General features: G+C 48.4%; 1 protein-coding gene and 1 long non-coding RNA gene across 2 annotated transcripts in view; one reads left to right on the top strand and one right to left on the bottom strand.

Moving 5' to 3' along the window:
* The window catches only part of LOC103348288 (uncharacterized), a 220,453-nt gene that overhangs the window by 141,784 nt on the left and 57,405 nt on the right, over positions 1-21,264 (top strand). The window lies entirely within an intron of this gene.
* Positions 2,692-21,264, bottom strand: part of LOC103347974 (elongation factor Tu, mitochondrial-like) — a 32,742-nt gene continuing 14,169 nt past the window's right edge. The window contains exon 4 of the mRNA XM_070067153.1: positions 2,692-3,635. Coding sequence (XP_069923254.1) covers positions 2,856-3,635 — 780 coding nt within the window. The 3' untranslated portion in view covers positions 2,692-2,855. The remainder of the gene's footprint in view (positions 3,636-21,264) is intronic.

Genomic DNA, 21,264 nt, shown 5'->3' with positions numbered 1-21,264 from the left:
CCTGAGAACAGAGGCTGTGTGGTCTTGGGTACCTCTGAGTCCCCAGTGTCCAGAATGGATCTTGGCATCTAGTAGGTACTCAGTCTGTGCACCTTGTGTGAATACATGTAACACATAAGCACGTAGAGACAAGATGTGAATACAGCACCCATATTCGGGTGATGAGACTTCTACTCTTTTTTCTGTCTCTTTGGATTCTCCAATTTCTATAATAAGTAGGAATTTGTTACAACGGCGGCAAGTGAAATGCGCTTCTAAAAAGGGGTAGAGCTCATATTGTGACCTGACCACCTGCTCTCTGTGCAACCTGGGCTAAGTCTCTTTTCTCTGTTCATATTATAGATGATGATTCCCATCATCTATGATAGCAATACCCAGTTCATTTGGTTGCTATGAGGATTAAGTGAGACAATGCCAGTTAATGGCAAAGACTGGTGTTGCAGACATAGAAAGGGCTCAGTCAATATCAAATTGGTATTTTGCTATTTGCATCCTAGTCATGTTTTAACATTTCAGACCTGACATGAAAGGAAGAAGCATCTATGGGGTGGCAAAAGATGTGGATTGGAACAGGTTGACCTGCCACTTAGCAGCCAAGTGGCCTCATGCAGGGTCACTGTCTTCCCTGAGCCGCTGTCCCTTCTGTCTCACAGAGACTTTTGTGTGCAGCAAAATGACGTGATGATGTCAGGTGCTCTCCAGGTATGAGTCATTATTTTTATAACCTACGAAGTTAAAAAAAAAAAAAAAGTCGACTCTGGGGCCTTTCTCCTATCCTGAATGGGGTTACTGCTCTCCTCTGGCTTGCACAGAGAGTTCCTTGTCCCCAAAAGCCTCTGGGGCCTGGTCACGGGGCAGTGCCTGCAGCCAAGGGTGGCTTTTTTTTTTTTTTTTTTTTTTTTGCCACAGCCTGTGAGGCTCCTGCCTCCAGATAACCCAGGTCCTCCCCTTCCCCTGCCCCAGAGCTTCCCACACAGCTGCGGCCTCATTATCCAGGGTGACTGTGAGCAGCTGAAAGGAGCTTAGCCAGGGGTAGGCTTTCAAGTGTTCATAATAAAGCTTCAAAGTTCACACCTTCATTAAGACGGGAAGAGGCAGGTCCTCCCCCTCCTCCTGGGGCCATTGTTCCCTCCCCATCTGGCAGCAGATTCAAAAGACAAGCAGGATTGGTTTTCTTTGTCCAGACAGCTCTCCTAACCAGAAAGGCTAGACCTGTTTGTTAAGCAAACTTCTATCCTGCAGCCCCTTCAGACCTGCTCTGAAGGTGTCACTGACACTAGGGAATTGGGGCATGGCTCAGGGCTGGAGGGGCTGGAGGGGCTCTCCTGGGGTCGCAGGCCCGGACTTGCTTTGTGGGGTCCCAAGGGGGTAGAGCTAGGACCAGGGGTTGGAAGTAAAGGGTATTTGGTGTGTTGAGGTGCAGTGTGGTGATGTGCACCTCGTTAGGAAGGCATGTGAGAGCCGTGGCTCTCAATCAGGAAGCCACAGAAGAAGGTCCAGCTTTGGATGGCGGGTTAGAACCAGCAGATGGTTCAGGCCTCGCCAGCCCTGCCATGCTGGGGCCTCTGGACCCCGTGAGCTGGGCTCCTGCAGGATCGGCCACCTCCCAGGTTTTCCCTGACAACTGCTTTTGTTGCCGCCCCCCCCCCCCCCACCCAGCCGTGACTGTCTCCATGGATGCGTGTTTGGCCCCCTCACCCTTTGTGTTTTCCTTTTAGCCGGTTGAGAGCAGAGCTATCAAGACATCTTGGAGCCTCCTTTGTTCCTGAGAAAGTGTTTGCTTACCTTCACCCAAGGGCAGGTTCTGGGGGCCCCATTTCCCTGCACTGCACGCACTGGGACCAGGCAGAACGCTGATCTGATCACAGCCAAAACTGTGAGTGGGTTTCCATAGCTAGGAAACTAAGAGACTGGTGCCTGTCCAGGAGTAGCCTCAGAGAGAGCTCTCCGTCCTCCTGTCCAAGGATAAGGAGGAATTTTTGTTGAAGGACACGCCCTTCAGGGAGTCCTCTTGGTTTAATGATGACCAATAAAGCAAGATTTAAAATGTCAATGAAAAATTTTATTATTTGAGAGGCAAAGAGACAGAAAGACAGACAGACACACACACACACAGAGAGAATTTCACCAGTGTCTGTAAAGGCCCTGGCTGGTCTAGGGCTGGAGTCAGGAGTTGGGAGTATAATCCAGCTCCACCAGGTTGGTGGTAGAAACCTGATTCCTTGAGCCATCCCTGCTGCCTCCCATGGTTTGCGCTGGCAGGAAGCTGGAGTCAGGAACCAGGGGCTGACCCAGGCATTCTGATGTGGGTTGTGGTCATCCTAACTATTAAATGCTGATTCCAGGAGGGTGGTCTTTAGGTGAGACAAGGGACGGCTCAGATGAGTGACTGTAGATGAACAAGTTTCATGGACACAATGCTTTTCTTTCTATTGAATGGAGACAGGAGAGTGAAAAGGAAACTCCACATGTATTGGAAAGACAGGGGGGTTTGTACACAGTCCTGGGTTCGAGTGTCGGCTCTGCCACATACCAGCCGGGGGACTTCTGACATTGCCCAGCAAATACCTTCAAATACCATTGAGCTACAATAGTCTCCATTTCTGCAAAGTGGTTCTGAGGTTGAACATGAGACCCATGGGAAGTCCAGAGTCCTTTATTTAAGTCTCCTCTGTTATTTTACTTAATAAATTTTTTTTTTGGCTTACTATTCACATTAGTTTATTGGCCCACCTCACCCGCCATGGCAGGCCAGCCCTCTGAGCGCAGGCAGTGTCCATGTGGCTGCGCTCTGCCGGGGAGGGAACACTGGCCAGGGTGGCCCTCAACCCCAGAAGTCCTGAGCGGAGCCCGGCTCAGCTCCACTTGATGCTCTTGTCCTCCTCGGTCATGGCGGGCGTGTCTGTGAGGAGGCCTGTGCCGATGGTGCAGTTGCCATCCCGCAGGGTGAAACGCTGGCCTTTCTCTAAGATCATTGGCTGTCGCAGGATTAGGCTGAGCTTCAGGTCCTCCCCGGGCATGGCCAGCTCCTTCCCTGGGGGCAGGAGCACCCGGCAGGCCATGTCCCAGGTCAGGGAGAACATGACGGGCATGAAGTGGGACACGAAGGGTTTGTGGTGGCTGCCCTCCTCCTTGCTGAGGATGTAAACCTGCGCCTCCACCTTCTGGTGGGGCTGGATGGAGCCCGGCTTGGCCATGACCAAGCCGCGCCTCAGGTCCTCCCGCTTCAAGCCTCGGACCAGGGCCCCCAGGTTGTCCCCGGCCTCGGCCCTCTCCAGGCTCTTGTGGGACATCTCAATGCCTGTCACCACCGTGCGGATGTTCTTGCTGTGGCCGAGGAACTCGCACTGGTCTCCCTTCTTCAAGATGCCGCGCTCTAGCGTCCCTGTCACCACTGTGCCCCGGCCCGGGATCGAGTAGACAGACTCGACGGGCAGCAGGAAAGGCTTCTCCAGGTCGCGGGTGGGCACCGGGATGTAGGTGTCCACGGCGTCCAGCAGCTTCTGCACCGACTTCACGCCGAGCTCGGTGTCCCATTGCTCCAGGGCACAGATGGCAGAGCCCACGATGACAGGGGCCTCCTCCCCTTTGTAGCCTAACTCACACGGGACATTATAACAAAAGCATTCTCTACTCTAAGGACAGGCCTCATGGAGGCACGCACAGGGCCCCTATAGCACGTGTGTGTCAGTCAGTACATAGACAGGTACTGCAAAAAACCACAGACAGTAGGGTCTGGTGGGGATGGCAGGAGTGGAGGGAAAAGGGAAGAGATTTTTCTCACCTTCCCTGTGTGATAACGGAACTATGATGGGATGTTTTAGAGAGAGACTTGACCCACATCCTACTAGAGCAACATTTTAAAAGATGAGGAGAAGATTGCACCTTCTGCTGCCACTCAGAAGGTTAACCTGACCTGGTGACAAGCAGTTCTGTGAATCAAATTAAGCAAATTGTTCTTCCTCTTCCTTCTCAAGAAGTTGAAATTGCCAGGGCCGGAGACTTGGGGCAAGCAGAGTGGCTGTGTTCAGTTAGTGAATTCTGACCACTGCTGAGCTCAACCCCTGTGCAAAGAATTTTAATTCATTCGTTTGTCATTCCACAGATGTTAATGGAGGTTCTGTCCCCGGGTAGGCCCTCTTCTGGATGCCAAGAATAACAAGCTAGAGAGATAATCCTATCCTACAACAGCTTGCACTGCACTGGGGGAGATGGACATGGGACAAACCCACATGAAGATGCCATCCATCAGCCTTCTGCCAAGAGGTGTAACAGGATATAGGGGTGAGGGGAGGCGGGGTGGGCCTAGGAGCAGGGGAAGAAGAGTGAGCTAAAATAGGATAGTTGAGCAAAGACTTGAATACAGTAAGGGGGTGAGCTATTATCAGAGCAGGAGCCTTGGTGTGGGAACAAGCATAACCAGAGGTTTCCATATTTGGGGTGTCACAAGGAGACCCAGTAAAAGGGCCATCCAGTTTCACACGTCAGCCTGCATGACACAGAAATCTTCCTTCTGATTGCACTGGACAGGGGGAGGCAGGTCGTGGAGGGCTATGCTGGGCCTGACAGGAACTATGAATATTTTTGGATTGACAATGAGAAGCCATTGGAGGATTTTGAGGGACAGATGATGTAAGAGCTACATTTTAAAAATGGCCATTCTGGCTGGTTTGAGAGAAGAGACACTGGAGTAGGGGCGTAGGATGTTAAACCCTGAACCTAAATGGACAGTGCTTACAGTCTTCCAAGAGAGTGATGAACCTAGTCTGGGTTATAGTGACAGTGAAGGAGGTGGGAGAATTGGTTGGATTCTTGCTGTATATGGAAGGTGGAGCCAGCAGGGTTTCTGTTGCTTTGGATGTGGGCTGTGAGAGGAGTTGAGGATGACATCCCTGAAAAACTCCAGGCAGATGCGTGTCACCACCATTACAGCACTCTTAGTGATGAAGCCTCGGCTACAGATTACGATTTCCTGTGAGGTTTAACTGCATTTTCTGATTTGATCCTCACCTCTGCCCTCTGTGTTAAGAACTGCTGTCCCCATTGGCCAGCTGAAGAAACGGAAGCTCAGGAAGCCAGTGCTGTGGCGCAGTGGGTTAAAGCCCCGGCCTGCAGTGTCGGCATCCTATATGGGTACTGGTTCTAGTTCCGGCCACTCCACTTCCAATCCAGCTCTCTGTTATGGCCTGGGAAAGCAGTAGAAGATGGCCCAAGTCCTTGGGACCTGGCACTCATGTGGGAGACCCTGAAGAATCTCCTGGCTCCTGGCTTTGGATCGGCGCAGCTCCGGCCGTTGTGGCCATCTGGGGAGTGAAGCAGTGAATGGAAGACCTCCCTCTCTCTGTCTCTACCTCTCTCTGTAACTCTGTCTTTCAAATAGATAAAATAAATTTTTTTTAAAAAAAGAAAGAAACTCAAACTGAGACAGAGCTGTAACTTGCTCAAGATCTCAAAGCTGCCTCTCACAGGAACCATGATTTGATTATCTGAACTCATTTTTTAAATTGATGTTGGGAGATTACCTTTCTCTTTTACTTCAAAATGTTTATATGTATTTTCATCTACTTAAAAGGCAGAGAAAGGGAGGGAGGGAAAAAGAGAAGGAGAGGGAGGGGGAGAGGGAAAAGGGGAGAGAGAGAGAGGGAGAAAGAGAGAGAATATTTTCCAACTACTGTCTCACCCCTCAAACGTCTGCAATAGCCAGGTTTGGGTCTGAAGCCTGAAACCTGGATCTCCGTCCTGGTCTCCCACATGGGTGGCAGGGACTTCAGGACTTGAGCTGTCGTCCGCTGCCTTCCAGGATATATTAGCAGGAATGCTGGGTAGGAAGCAAGGTAGCCAGGACTCACAACGCCACCTTGATAATGGAACACAGACGTCCCAAGTGGCAGCTTAACCCGCTGCATCGCAATGCGCAGCCCTGATTCTCTGCAATCTTGTTCTTGGGATGTGTCCTGCTGGTGGTCATCACCGCGAGGGCTTCTGTGACAGCAGGATGAGGACTGGTCACCGGGAGTTCTTGGAGGAAGGAGTCTGGGAGCCGCGGGAGCAAGGGAGGAAGCAGCGACACAGGGAAGGTGCTTTGAGGTCAAAGGGCTCCCTGTAGTCCTGGCTGCTCAGCTCCTTTCAATCGGTGGTGGGAAACAGCTCGCTGCGTGCGGCAGCCTGTGGGGCCACCCAGAACAGGTGGTGGCTGCTGCACTCCCCACAGGGCGAGGCCGAGAGCCACTCCCAATGTGCTGCTTTTAGGGAGCTGACTCAGGTTACCACAAGCCATCCTTCCTGGAAGGGTCGGCTCCTCCCACGGCCTCCTTTCCTTTCCCTCAAACCTTCTTTCTTCCCAAATGCGGGGCAGACGGCTTCCCACCCAGTGGCTCCAATGAGGAGGCAGTTTCTGCCTCTCCAGGACAGATCCAGGGACCTTTCTTGTGCCTACCCGACCTCCCGGCAGCCTTTGCAAGCGGCACCTCCTCCCTCTTTCTTGTCACCTCCTCTTTTCTCTGTGTCGCTTCCCTCTTCTGCTTCTTTCCCCACATCGCTGTCTCCCCATTCTTTTCTGCCTTGGAGTTTCTCCCTGTGGCTCACAGGTGCACCCCGGGTCTTCTGACGGGTCCCTGCCCCCACTGCCCACCCTTCCCTTGGCCCCTCGGCCCCTCGGCCTTTTCTTCTCCACCAGCTCTACCTCCTGATCTCACCAGCTCCGGGTTTGTACTTCAGACTTTTTAAGAAGTTTTATTTATTTGAAAGGTGGTGTGACAGAGAGAGAGAGAGAAAGAGAGAGAGAGAGAGAGAGAGAGAGAAAATATCTTCCATCCATTAGTTCACTTCCCAAATGCCTGCAACAGCCCTAGCTTGGCCAGGCTGAAACCAGGAGCCAGGAACTCCTTTTGGGTCTTTGGCAGGGGTTGCAGGGACTAAAGTACTCGGACCATCATCTGATACAGCACAGGGATGGGCATTTGCAGGAATCTGGATTGGAAGTGGGATGGGCCTTGAGCCTAGGTATTCCTATAGGGATTGTAGGTGTCCCAAGCAACAGTTTAGCCTGTTGAGTGACAACATCTGCCCCCACTTCCTACCCTAAAGCTGTCCCCAGTCATCGTCTCCAGCTTAGATCTCCTGCATCCCCTCATCTCCATTTTCCACCTGCTCCTCCAGCCTCCCAGGTGGAGATCTCCAGTCAATGGAGAGGAGTCCTGTGTGCCTGAGCTGAGGATAACAGGACCAGAAAGGATAGGTTGAGCTAACAAAGCCATGCTAACAAAACTTCATGCATCTTGATTTCAGAATTGAACACAGGTTTCTAGGCCCAGAGAAATGTCATGGTTGGAAGGCTCTGGCAGGTGGGAGGACTGGGATTTCCGAGTCCCTGAGAGAGGGGGAACAAGCTTCGGAATGGCTATCTGCATGCAGCAAACTCCTGCGCGGTGGATAGAACTTGAGCGCGAATGGGAAGGAAACGAGAGGCAAAGCTTCACGCGGGTGGCATGGCAGACTGACAAGCTTGTGCCGTCTCTGCCCGGGGTAAGCTATGTGTCTGCCTCCGTTTGTTCTTTCTAGCCTGGTGCTAATTTCTATGCTTCTATGAATGACGCAAAATGTTGTCCTGTGTGAGACCAGATAGACGCATTCATGCCTGACTCTAACCAGCGGGACTTTCCATGGCTTCTGATGGCCTCTGCTTGCCAGTTTGTTTGCAGGTCAGCCCAGTGCCTTGTAGTCCACATCACACTCAGACTGCGTGCTTATGTTTGATCCTCATGGTCGAGCCATCAGGTGGATAGCACAGCTGCCATTTCGCAGCTGAAAAAATGAAGGTTGTAGAGAAGTGGTATGCCCAGACGTGGGCAGCTATTGGTAGCATTGTCAGGCCTTGCGTCCGTACTTTGGTTCCATCAGGCCACGGTAACTGGCTGGTTATACCTGCCAGGCAATGGTAACCCTCTGGCTGTACCTGTCGGGCCATGGCAATTGTCTGGTTATACCCATCAAGATGTCTGAGAGTTTTAGCACCAAAGACACGGGTGCTTTGTAGAGGACAAGAGTTGTTTTTTTACCTGCTTAGTTGACAAATCCTTTTTTTTTTTTTTTATATATATTTATCTCTCTTAGTAAAGATAATGTTAGCTGTTGTAACAAGCAAATGCTTCAAAATGTATAATGTTTCAACCGTGAGAGACTATCCACAATGGATACTTTCTGGTTAGCTTTCTTCCAAATAGCAAAGAGTTAGGGACCCAGGCTCCTTCCATGTGTGCTTCTGCCATATTCTATGTTGCCAAACACGCCTGAGAGGTTCTGCTGGGCCTAGAGCAATACACATGTCTTTTTCGTATGCATTGTTTGCTAGAGCAGTCATACATCCACACTCATCCTAAGAGTGTGGGAATTCTCAGAGGTGTATCTAGGAGTAAATGGGGAACGCAGATTTGGGGCAGAGTGAGCTGGTCACTGGGGTCGCGCTGATGAATTGCTGCTGGCTCAGCCCACCAGACCCCAGTGGGCTGCCTGCCTCCTGCTCCTGTCCCTTCCAGCCAAGGCCCACAGCGAGGCCACACTGGGCCCATCAGCTTATTTCATTGTCATGGTCCCATTTTCTGCTGCTGTCATGGAACAACACAGACTGGATAATTTATGATTAGTAGACCCTCACTGGACTGATGGCTCTGAAGGCTGCAGAGCCCAAAAGCCTGGGCCTTTGTGCCGTGGCATGAGATGGCAGAAGGGCAAGGCCCAGGATCAGTGGCCATGGTTTGGTTGTCCCTCAAAGACCCAAATGTTAAGATTGGTCTCCAGGATGGCACCCGTGGGAGGGAGTGAAATGATTAGGAGGAGGGGCCTAGTGGGAGGTCCTGCTCTCTAAAGGGGTTCTTCCTAGGGAGTTGTTGTAAAAGCCTGAGGTGGGCCCAAGCTCCCTCTCACTCACCACTCGCTCCCTCATACTCTGCTGTTACCATCTGCTGGCCTCACCTGAAGCCAAACCAATGGGGGTACCTGATCTTGGACCTAAGCCTCCAAAACGGTGAGTTCAATAAATCTTCTTCTTCTTTTTATTTATTTGACAGGCAGAGTTATAGACAGTGAGACAGAGAGAGACAGAGAGAAAGGTCTTCCTTCTGTTGGTTCACCCCCCAAATGGCCGCAATGGCTGGTGCTGTGCCGATCTGAAGCCAGGAACCAGGTGCTTCCTCCTGGTCTCCCATGGGGTGCAGGGCCCAAGCACTTGGGCCATCCTCCACTGCCTTCCTGGGCCACAGCAGAGAGCTGGACTGGAAGAGGAGCAGCCAGGACTAGAACCTGGGGCTCCCATATGGGATGCCGGTGCGCAGGTGGAAGATTAACCAAATGAGCCATGGCTTATCAATTTAGCTACCTTGAGTGTTTTGTTGTAGTAGTGAGAAGCTGACTGATATTTAAAGAAAGCCCATGATAGAAAAGAAAATAGTGTTGAACTTGCTTTTATCACAAATGCTGTCTTACGATAACTAACCCACTCCCTCCCCACAAACACGAGCCCACTTGTGAGTCCAGAGCTCTCATGACCTAATCCCTCCTCAAGGGTCCCACCCTCTAACACGCAGTTGGCAGTGAAATGTCAACAAGAACTTTGGAGGGGACATTCAGAGGATACCACATTCCCTGAACCCCTGAACCCAGTGATCGGTTGGGATTTGACACGTGATCCAAGCTGGTGCAATGAGATTTAATCGCAAGGTTTCATTGGCTCTTTCTGCAGCAACTCCTGTCCCACTAGGGTTGCTAGGCTGTACAGATGCGAAGCAGGGGCAGTGAACAGATGCTTTGTCAGTGTGACAGAGAGGCTGCCGGAGAACCAAGCTAACTAATAGAAAGTGGAGCTGAGAGTTAGAGATGTATTTCAAAGAGATCCTGTGAGTATTCAGGCATAGCTCATCAGAACTACAGCTGAATTTTTTTAGCCAAGATATCTTTGTGTGTGTGTGTTTATGTGTGTGTGTGTGTTCTTCTTGTTCTTTGTATTTAGCCTAGATAATGTATGCATCCTTTTAAAATTGTCATTCCTGACTCTAGTTTGATTCAGTTTTTGTCTTATAAGCAAGAGGCCTAATGGAGGGCACTTTTTTTTTTTAAGATTTATTTATTTGAGAAGCAGAGTTACAGACAGAGAGAGGGAAAGACACAAACACACACACAGAAGTCTTTCATTTACTGGTTCATTCCCCAAGTGGCTACAATGGCCGGAGCTGGGGCAATCTGAAGCCAGGAGCCAGGAGCTTCTTTCAGGTCTCCCATTGGGTGCAGGGGCCCAAGGACTTGGGGCCATTTTCCACTGCTTTCCTAGGCACATTGGCAGGGAGCTGGATCAGAAGTGGAGCTGCTAGAACTCAAAGCTCTGCCGCAGACAGAGGCTTGATATACTATGACACAGCAACTGCCCTGTGGAGGCACATTTGCAAAACTCTGGGACACACTTGCATCTCTTCTCTCTAGCCTCAAAGCCAGTGATGTAGACACACCTGCTCTGCTCTCGACTGGTGCACCTGCTCTGGTGGGGAGTGAATGGGTCCTCTGAGACAGGGCTGCCTTTGAGTCATCCCATCTCCAGATGGCTGCACTGTGCATTTTCTCACTTGCCCTTAAAAACAGAAAATGGAAAGCACCGTGAGTCAGATGCAACATTTGTCATCTTCTAAAGAGGTCACAACTATTCAGAATCACATTGACTTTTTTATACCCTATAGAAATGAAGGCAGAAGAACACTTATAAGAGTATGTAAACTCAGTATAAGGTGTCACTCTTGCATTGATGTTACATATGAATATACCAATTTTGAATTCTGTATGGAAAAAAAATTCTAAAAATCAATCACCTAGATGGAGTTCCTGGCTCCTGGCTTTGGCCTGGCCCAAATGCCCCCAGCTGTTTCAGATATTAGGAGAATGAATCAGAGGATAGAATGATAGAATGTTCTCTCTCTCTCTCTCTCTCTCTCTCTCTCTCCCACACACACCCCCCACCTCTCTGCTTCTCAAATTTAAAAAGAAAAGAAAAAAGGAATAAGAGCAAGAAGAGAAGGAGGAGAAGAAGCTGTTGAAAAATATTAGGAATTTTTGAGAAGTTATGGACTGTTGGAAGTTCTCTTAGAGTCATCATAGGAGCTGGAAGTCTGCTCAGTGTAAGTTTCCCCTGTTGGGGAGAGTTGCAGTGAACCAAGAGTTTGGAGGCTGATTCCTGACCCCTCTCCCCAGTGGGTTCCAGCCGCACCATACCTGGAGAAGTTCCTTACACACCCTTGCTCTCAAACTTCCTTAAACCTGCACAGCAAAGCTTCTTCCAACATTCATCCCCCTAGAAGATGTTATTTGAGAGGCCTCAAACATTCCTACTGCAGGCAAGCCTTCCAGGGAAGAGTTGATCACTGCTTCTCTGAGTCCCATAGTGCTTTGCACACTTGGCCATGTTGCAGTTTACTGTCCTGTACCTGTGTTAAGCTTCTGCATTTATGTCCCTGGCTTAACCAGGAGTTTCCTGAAAGTGGAGGCCAAGGATCAATCATCTTTGTAGCTCCAGTAGATTTTGATTAGAACTTGGTGTATAATGGTGTGTTCAAATGTCAAATAGGTGGACAAATATAGCACAAATCTTATAAAACCTCATGCCAGTAATTATGGAACAGGCCAAATAAACCTTATGCATACTTTCATCTGTGTCTAATTGAATTATTTTTGTCAGTCACATGGGGAACAATTGAGACAGCTGAGATGAGTAGTTTGAAATGATCTGCTTTTTCTACTTGCTTCATAAAGACTGGTCATTATTTGGTTAATACTTGGCTGGCCAGGGTGACTGGAAGAAATCAAGTTTGCACCTGTTCTCCTGTTATTTATAGTGCCCCAGTTAATTCTCAGAAGTATCTCAATAAGGATGCTAATTCTTTGGCCACCCCAGTCATGGAGAACTCCGTTGGACTAAGACATCAAAGATAGAAGTGGACTAACAGATAACCTTTCCTAAGTTGGAAACTACCTTGACTCTCACCATTCCCCACATCGAGAACAGAAATTTCACTCCTGGGGTCTTTCTTCATGGGAAGAAAAGAATTTTCTCTCTATTAATTTTTGGCACAAAATTAGTTGTCATTATCTGCTGTAACCTTAGTCTTTAACTCTACCATAGATATTAATAAGTATTTTACATACTGAGAAGCCAAGGTTCTGAGAAATTAAGCAAATGACTTACAGATACACAGCAAATAAGAGCTAGTGCCAAGCTAACCTCGTTTTGTCCAACTCCAAGCCTATCCACTTCCCACTTTGCAAGATTGCTTATAATTTTGCAAACTGTTTTTGTACCCCAGCTCCCTGATTTTTAACTTATTTTCTCCTCTCTGGATGACTAAGTAATGATGTCCTTACCAATGACATCTTACCTGCTTGACGTCTGCTCATAAAATTTCAGTCTGTAGATTAATGCCTTGTTTCTGATGAGATGAAGACTGAGCAGTGTAAACACGTGACTCTGCTGCAATTATTCCCAGTAATGGTCTTTTGCCTTAGGAACCATTACTATATTAGATGGGTGCATCTAATAGGGGTGGGTCAGGATTATTTCTCCGCCGAGGATCGCAGTGTTGACTGCTATAGCTAAAGTCAGACATCACCCATAATCTAGGCTATATCCAGACAATGGAATATTATGCAGCTGTGTGCGAAGCACTTGTGGATATTTACTGCTGCAGAATGATGAAGCCAAAATAGTGCTAAGGACAAAAAAGTAGGTTCTATTATAAAACCATATCTACCACGATACTTTTAAAATCTATAAATACACACCTTGACAGATGTCTTAAAGAGTGTGTATCTCTGCTATTAAACATGTGGATGAGTTTCTTTCTCTTTTGCGATTTGTGTGTATTTTCTGATAGCTAACGTAATATGTAGGATTTTTTTAGTTAAAATGATTAAGTATATAAGAGAAAAAGAAATGCTGGTTTCTCTCTCATTGCTAGCAAAAGACTGGTGTTACTCAGCTGTAGCAAAGGACCTGACGTGGGCTGCAACAGATGTTGAAGACTTTCTGCTAAGTGCAATAGGCCAGCCACAGGGGGAAGATTGCATGGTTCTACTTCCACATGGTCTCTAACAGACATCCAGAAGCAGAGGAGAATGGTTGCCAAGGACTTGGGATAAGAGGGAATGGGGCATTGCTGTCCAATGGCTGTAAAGTGTCAGTTACGCAGGATGAAGGTCTGGAGATCTGCTCTACAACACTGCACCTGTTGTTAACACCACTCTACTGCACACTTCTGAATTGGTTAAGAGGGTCGGTCTCAGGTTAAGTGTTCTTCAACAAAGTTAAGGCTGCATGTGTCCCACAAGACAACTTCCAAAGATGAGCTCTCCATGGTCATGGTCATCTCCAAGTCCTTGGCTCAGACTCCATTCTCCTTCTCCCTCTCCTCCTCCTCCTCCTCCTTCTCCTTCTTTTGTAAAGGATTTTATCAATTTATTTGAGAGGTAGAGTTACAGACAGAGGAAGAGACAGAGAGAGAGGTCTTCCATCTGCTGGTTCACTCCCCAGATGGCCGCAACTGCTGAATTTGAAGCCAGGAGCCAGGAGTTATTCCGGGTCTCCCATATGGGTGCAGGGGCCCAAGTGCCTCGGCCATCCTTAGTGGCTTTCCCAGGCCATAGCAGAGAGCTGGATCAGAAGAGGAGCAGTCGGGACAAGAACTGCTGCCCATATGGGATGCCATTGCTGCAGGAGGAGGATTAACCTACTGCGCCACAGTGCCAGCCCCCCAGGCTCCCTTCTGTGGACAGGAAGACTCCTACCACCTGACTGTTAAATACCTGCTAGGAAAGTGCTACAGGTTCTCTCCTGTGGGGGTTTCTTTCATCTTCCTATTAACCATGCAGAATAGGAATGAGCATTCTCATTTTTTCAGGTGAGGAACTGATTTTGAGGTTTTTGTAGTGCTGTGGCCTGGAACACATGGTAGGGGAGAACGATCTGAGGGAGGCAGCCCGGCTGCAGGCTACCGCAGCCTGGAGTGGATGCCTTCCTTCTGTTCATAGTCCATTGGCCGGAACCAGACATACACACCAAGCGATCACAAGGGAGCCCGTGGACATCAGTGCAACCCGCGTGCTGCAGAGTGAGCGTTTCCTTCTGTCCTACTTCCGGGGTGTTTTCTGGAACTGAAATTCACACAGGAGTCTGGTGCTGTTGCTCAGAGGGCCGCGGTTCTAGACAAGTAGATCCAGTCCTTTCCAGCTTTGGTTTTACGTGCACATAAGGAGAAGACGTAAGTGAATGATTCTGATCCTTTGACACACTTGCATTGCCAGAGGAAAAGATCCAGAATTAAATCAATAACAACACCACATTTGGAGAAACGAATGGAATGAACTGAGTATCTCCTGCTAAACAAAGAAAGGAAATGTCTTCATCTGATGCGCATACATATAATTTATTTTTGTATCGTATCACAGATAATTAGAAGTCAAATTACCCGAGGGCTTGTTTGCTTGTGCATTCGTAGCTCACTTGGCTCCCCAAGGACTTGAAGCAGTACCTTAGAAACCACAGAACACTGCAACACTCAGTTCTTCCTGCTTCCCTCTCCCACCTGCCAATCCGTGCTCTGCAGTGACACAGAAGAGATCTTTTAAAATGCAAATCTGATCAAGACACTTCTACTTATCAACTAAACAAAAACTTTCTGAGACTTTCCTGGATCCCTTCAAAATCCTCAGGGTGGCTGCTTAGCCATTGTAATTGATCTTTCCTGGCTGGGACACCTGCATTTTGGTTCAACCTAGCAGGGCTGAAACTATGATTCCCAGGCTTTTCTTTCCCATATAATTCTCAGTTCAGATTGGTCAGAGATAAATTTGTTGCATAGAAGACTAAAACGGCACTCGTTAGATTAGAAGGTTTTTGAACAAAAGCCTCGAGGGTGGAAAGACATCCAGAGCGTGAACTCTGTCCTAGGTACTAGTCCAAAATCCTACATGTATTTTTGTAAAAGGTTTATTTTATTCATTTGAAAGGCAAAGTTACAGAGAAAAAGAGAGAGGGAGAGAGAGAAAGAGAGAAAGAGAGAGAGATCTTCTGTCCTCTGGTTCATTCCCCAAATGGCTTCAACAACCAGGACTGGGCCAGGCCGAAGCCAGGAACCAGGAGCTTCTTCTGGGTCTCCCATGTGAGTGCAGGAGCCCAAGGACTTGGGCCATCTTCTACTGCTTTCCCAGGCCACAGCAGAGAGCTAGATTGGAAGTGGGGCAGCCAGGTCTCGAACTGGTGCCCATATGGGATACTGGTGCTTCAGGCCAGGGCATTAACCTGCTGCGCCACAATGGCAGCCCTGATGACTGAGATTTTTAGCCCTCTCTTTCCTTGTTCAGAGACAGATGAATCCCAACCAGGATAAGCTGATAGAAACCTAAAAATAAGATAATTTATACTTCACTGGCGCTTGTGTATGTGAGTGATGACCATTTAGGTATCACTTTCCAGTTAACTAGAGTTTCCTTGTGGTCAAAGTATCCCATCAGGAGTGCCAGGGCACTCAGGATGGACGAGGTTTTCCTGCAGTAATATATGATCCTCAAGCCCAGGTCTGGGCCAGGCTGAAGCCAGGAGCCATGAACTCCATCCAGGTCTCCAACATGGGTGGCAGGAACCCAAGCACTTGGGCTGTCTCCCACTGCCTTCCCAGGCACACGATCAGGAAGCCGAATTGGAAGCCGAGCAGCCAGGACTCATACCAGCACTGATACAGATGCTAGTGTCACAAGGAACACTTAACTCACTGCATCACAAGTGGCAGATTGAGCGAGCCCCCTTAATCTCTTGGAACAGAAGTCCATTCATTGTCCATCTCATGTAGCCATTGAAAGTTGCCTGTGGCTTTGGTCCACATTGTCTTCACTCCAGGATCCAGGATGAAGTGGAGCACTGCAAATCACTGTAGTAGTCGGAACACTCAAGGCAGAGTATACCCGGCTCATACAGCTCCTGCCTGGAAGGGGCGTGTCAATTCTGCTGACAGCTCATTGGTCCAAGCAAGGCACGTGGCTGTGGATAAGCTCACAGGACGAAGTACAGTGCTCTTGCTGGTTGGGCCACTATAAGGGTGGGTAGTAGTCAATCAGTTTACCACAGAGACATTGATCCCTTAGCCATAAGGTGGATGGGCAGAGGCTGAGTGGTCATCATGCCCTAGAGATTCTCTTTGGTCACAAGTAATCTTTATGCTTACCCCAGTATGCTGTACAAAGATTTTCTGCACTATGAAGTAAGAACAATTGGAAATCTTGACTCTGATGGTCTCATTTAATTCTCTCAATTACAGCACCATGGCACTACTAGTTTGAGCCCAAATCTAGTTAGTATTCCAAAGGCAGTTGGGATTTCAGCTCTCTACCAAAGATTCTGTGGCTGTAACAAGACATCCTCTGAATAGGTCTGAGTAGATCAGTAGAACATGCGACCTAAGGATCCAAAGCCCTGGCTTGTCAGCCCTAGCCACATCCCCTCTTCTCATGGCTTGGAAAAAGCTGGCCTGTTGACAGGGTTCATGTCCCTGGCCACACGGGCTCAGTGATAACCAGCGAGAGTGTTGAACACATATATGCTCCAGACTGTATTTTTCCTTCTTATTAAGGCTCTGGAGACAAGAACATGACAACATCTTGGCAGCTGGGACTGTAGCCATGTGTGAGGAGAAAGTGATTTGCATGAGCAATGCAAAACCACCTGGTTTATTGCAACTGACTCTGAGCAAGCGAAATGAATCAGATTCCCAGTTGGATACCAGCAGAAGCTAATGTACACACACACACACACACATGCACACACACATACACACACACAGCACACAGCCCCTGCAAAAAAAAAAAAAAGTTATAAAAACCAATATTCCAGTTCCCAAAAGGAATCTTTTGCCCTCTTACTGTCACCTCTCCCACTTCACCCCCATGTCATTCTCAATTTTCCTGATTAGTTTGTAGGGCTCCTCTCCTCCGTCTTATAGATTTATGACTGAGAATTCTCCCCTCAGCCACTCGGCTCCATGGAGACCCTCCAGAATGGTGTCCTCAGTGGGCAGAGGAGCTGGAGAGTATAGTTGGCTGCTGTTTAATTAGAACATCCCACCTGCCCACCTTGAACGTGTTACCAAACTCCTGTAGATTCTTCCGCATGCAGAAATTTCAGAATCACTGCCTTGGATCATCAAGTGATGTTCATGGCATCTGACTCATCCTCACACCCCTTTAGCCCAGCAGGCGCCCTGCTCTCCTCTCCAGGGACGAAAGTTAAGATAGTCTATCCATGCATCTTTGTCAGAAGGGAGGGCATTGGTTTCGGTGACAGGTCGGAGCAGGCTAGGGCAGAGAGGGCTGTGTGTTAGAGAACTAGGAAAGGGAGCAAGTGGTAGGAGAAATCACGGAGATGGCTTGGTAGTGTAGGGAAAGAGTGCTAACTAAGCAAAAGAAGATCTGATTTCAAGACTGACCTCACTATTAGTCTTGATAACGCTGGGTTTACTTGGGCTGTCATTAAACCAACAACGGTTAAATGCTTCCCATATGCCAGACTATTGCTTGCTGAATGCCGGCCTTCAGCATGGTCTGCAATGATTCCTATTTCTTGAGCGTTGCATCCTTGTGCGATCTCCTCTCACAAAGAACAGGGCTCAGCTATGTAACCGATAGGCTCTTGCAAAAATCACAGCGTGTGACTTCAACCCTCAGGTCACGGAAACCATAGAGATTTCTGCATTGCTTTCTCTGCTGTCTGTGGGGGAAGCCAGCCTCCATGTTGTAAGGATGCCCAAGTGAGTCTGAAGAGACCCGTGTGAAAAGGAATCACAACTCTTGCTTCACTGGCATGGCAGACACCGTGTGGGTGAGCCATTTTGGACCATACCCTTCAGCCCCATCCAAATCTTTGGACAGCAGCAGTTTGGTTGTCATGTTGATTGCAATGTTATGCAAGCCTCCAGTTTAGAATCTTCCAGCAAACAGCTTCTGCAGTCCTGACTCACAGAAACTGCGAGATGATAAATGCTTATTTTCTGAGCTACCCTATTTTGGGGGCACTTGGTTAATGACTCATATAAAACAAAAACAGGGATGAACAGGGCATACAAGATGGCTGCCACACCTTTTCAGAGATCATAGCCTAGTGAGGTGGGAAGTAAGGGGAAGGCAGACAAAATAATTAAAGAGGATGAGTAGACAAGTGCAAATCGGGGTACGTGCTGTGAAAGGGGTGAGCAAGGTGCCGAGGTGAGACGAGGTTATACCGTGTGTGAGCTCCTGTTCGTAAGGTGGACAGGGAATGTCCCCTGGGAGCTGATGTTTAGACCAAATCTGAAAAGTGAAGGGTGAAGAAGGTGTCACTGTGTACCCAGATCCACTCGCACGCACCTTCAGGATGACCGAACCTCCCTGCCTGCCTTCAGTCACTCGCTTCCTTTTCTTCATCCTACAAACTCCAGTTTACAAAAATCTTAACACCTCCCTAGTCCTAAATGCGGAGGCTCTGCCCCGTGCATGAGCACTGTACTTCTTCCCTCCAAGACGTGAGGTGCCCTCCCTTGAGCTGCTTGCCATCCACCCCTTCCGGTTTTGTCTGCTCTTGGAATTCACCCTCGCGTAAGGGTCTCTTTCTCATTCACAGGGGGTGACCCTGGAGCATCAGCTGACAGTATTGGCTAACCAGTCCTTACTGCAGTCTGGCTGGCTCTGTCGCTTGCAGCGTTCTTTGTAACAAGGTAGAGAAATAAGCTTGTACCTTAGAATTTGGGGGGTCTTTGGAAGGCAGCAGCTTAGCCATGCCTCTGCCTAACATAGGGAGTCTGGTGTCTCCTAGGAGGTCCCCAAATGGGGTCTTGAAGGTCATGGCTGGGATTGGCTCTTTGTTCTAATAGCAGTGGGGAAGTCACTGGAGCAGCAAAGCAAAAATGATCTCATTTATTCCTTAGAAAAACTCGCGTTCATTATTCCCTGCATCTGTGCACTTAAGTCTTGGGTTTCTAATCTGCAAAGCAGGAGTCTGAGACAGAATTTCCACCCTGTTTGTCCATGCAAAAGTCTCTTCCAGTTTTTTTCAACCATCCTTTCCACAGTTTGACCTCTTCGCAGGATCCCTTATTCTCTGCAGCATTCACATGGAGCCACTTCCTCTGGATTTGGGGTACTTCTGGCCCTCCCCAACACTGTACCCACAGTCTGTCCAGCATGGGGTGGAGCACAGCTGCTGGCCTCTCATGAGATCACTTTGACGTAGGCTAATAGTCTCGGTTTCTCTGCAAAATCCCTTTGCTGCTGGGCCTGAAGATGAATTGTATGAAATCATTTCTTGCTACTTTGGGACTGGTCCACCCTGACCCTCATCCCCTCCCATGCATCTCCCTGTGATTGGCAACACTGAGACAAGAAGACTTCAGGGGTCTTTGCTGTGTATCTCTTTTGGGGTGGGCTTGGAGCACGAGGTGGTCTAATTGGGATTCAGGTGCCATCCCTGGCAGAATGGTAAATTCTTTTGAAAAGTGGCTGCAAAGACAATCTTCACATTTAGAACCGTCGTGGAGGACTTGAATCCTAGCTCCAAAGTGAATCATCCGAGATGATGCAGCAGATGGGTGTGAAACCTGATGAGCAGTTCTCATACAAAGGATCAGCTCTGCCTGGAGTTCAGATAAAAGATCACACTGGCTCATTTAGATAAGAGTGATAACTTTCCAACTGGGGTAACAGATAAGTGCTTCCAGAAACAGCTTCTTCAGGCAATGAAGCCACAAATGGCTGCCTTCAGAGAGAAAGGAGACATGGCAGAAGACAGGGAAGAATTTAGGTCAGCCAGAATGGGGCCCCCAAAAAGTCAAGTTCAGGAATAATTTAGCAGATAGGGATCCAAAGAATATGTGGTTTGCCTGACAAATGACATTTACTTTCAAAGTGAAAATGAAATTGGAGAAAGCAAAATTGCTGCATAATGGGCCCGGAGATTGAAGAGCAATGATACCCGAGGACAAAGAAATCATGAAGCCTTCCTAGTTAAGCACAGAATTGGAATGTATGAATTGTGGTCTATAAAGGGTCAGGGGAAGATCACACAGATAATGGCTTAATCCCAAGCAGCTCCCAAACGCCCTTCATTAGTTTAGGATCCCAGGCTCTTGACAAGCGCGCCTGGCCACACTCATGCTGCTTTCTCTCAGAGCTGCTCATCCTGGGCAGAGCTCTTGAACAGCATAAGACCACTTCACCCAACAGTTAAGCCAAGGGAAGATGGAAAAAGGCTTTTCCCCTACATGTCAAGGGGCCTTGAGAAGGCTGGGGTAGTGGGGCAGTGAAGGGAAGGACGGTGCATGATGAAACTGAAGACGCTCTTGGGGCTGGCAGAGTCTCCCTCCACAACATAATGATCCTTGGCCACCTAGCAAAAGGCACGTGGACGTCTGCCTAGGGACATCTGGGCTCCGTTCCTGCTCTAATGAATGACTCGGTGAGATTCGTTCATCCACTCCCAGGACACATAGAATCACATCTACCAAAGTCTTTCTACTTCACACAGCGCTCTCATCAACACTGGCTGCTCATTTAGCCCTCAGAGTAGTGCTTTACTGTAGCATGATTGGCCCCATTTTATAAATGAGAAAACCGAGGCCCAGAATGTTAAATGATGTGTCCAAGGCACAGACTTAATTAGCAAAACCAAGGCTAGAACACAAATGATCTGATTTCAAATACATGGTTGTTTCCATGACTCCACAATCTTCAATAGAATGAGAAAGAAAATGAGTGCTTCTGCTAGGGAATAGAATACTGTTGTAAAGACCATGGGTTTTGGAATAAGCCAAGTCAGGGTCAAATCTCAGCATTGTCATGCTTCACTGGTGTCCCTTGGTCACACAGCCCTTAGCATGCTTGGGTGTAAATCAGCGGTCAAAATGGTCCAGCCAAGAGGTTTTGCTGTTCACAGACGATTTGGTGCATCCCATAGCAAGTGCGTAGTGAATGGACACTTGCTGCTGTGGTCAGGGGAATGTGCTAATGGAAAGTCTTATGGGAGAGTGATAGGAAGGATGATTCTAATCAGATGGTGTGGGTTTAAGTTCTGGCTATGCCACTCATTAGATGAGCGACCTGACAAAAACCATTTAACTTTTCCAAGCCTCAGTTTCCTGATCAGTAAAATCAGACAAGGAATAGCGTATACCTCATGTTGTTGTTGTGACAAGCAAACGAGGCCCTTGGAAGACTGCA

Source organism: Oryctolagus cuniculus, chromosome 1, assembly GCF_964237555.1.
Source record: "Oryctolagus cuniculus chromosome 1, mOryCun1.1, whole genome shotgun sequence".
Lineage (NCBI taxonomy): Eukaryota > Metazoa > Chordata > Mammalia > Lagomorpha > Leporidae > Oryctolagus > Oryctolagus cuniculus.
Note: the sequence above shows the minus strand (reverse complement) of the source record. Positions and strands in the feature narration are given on the sequence as shown.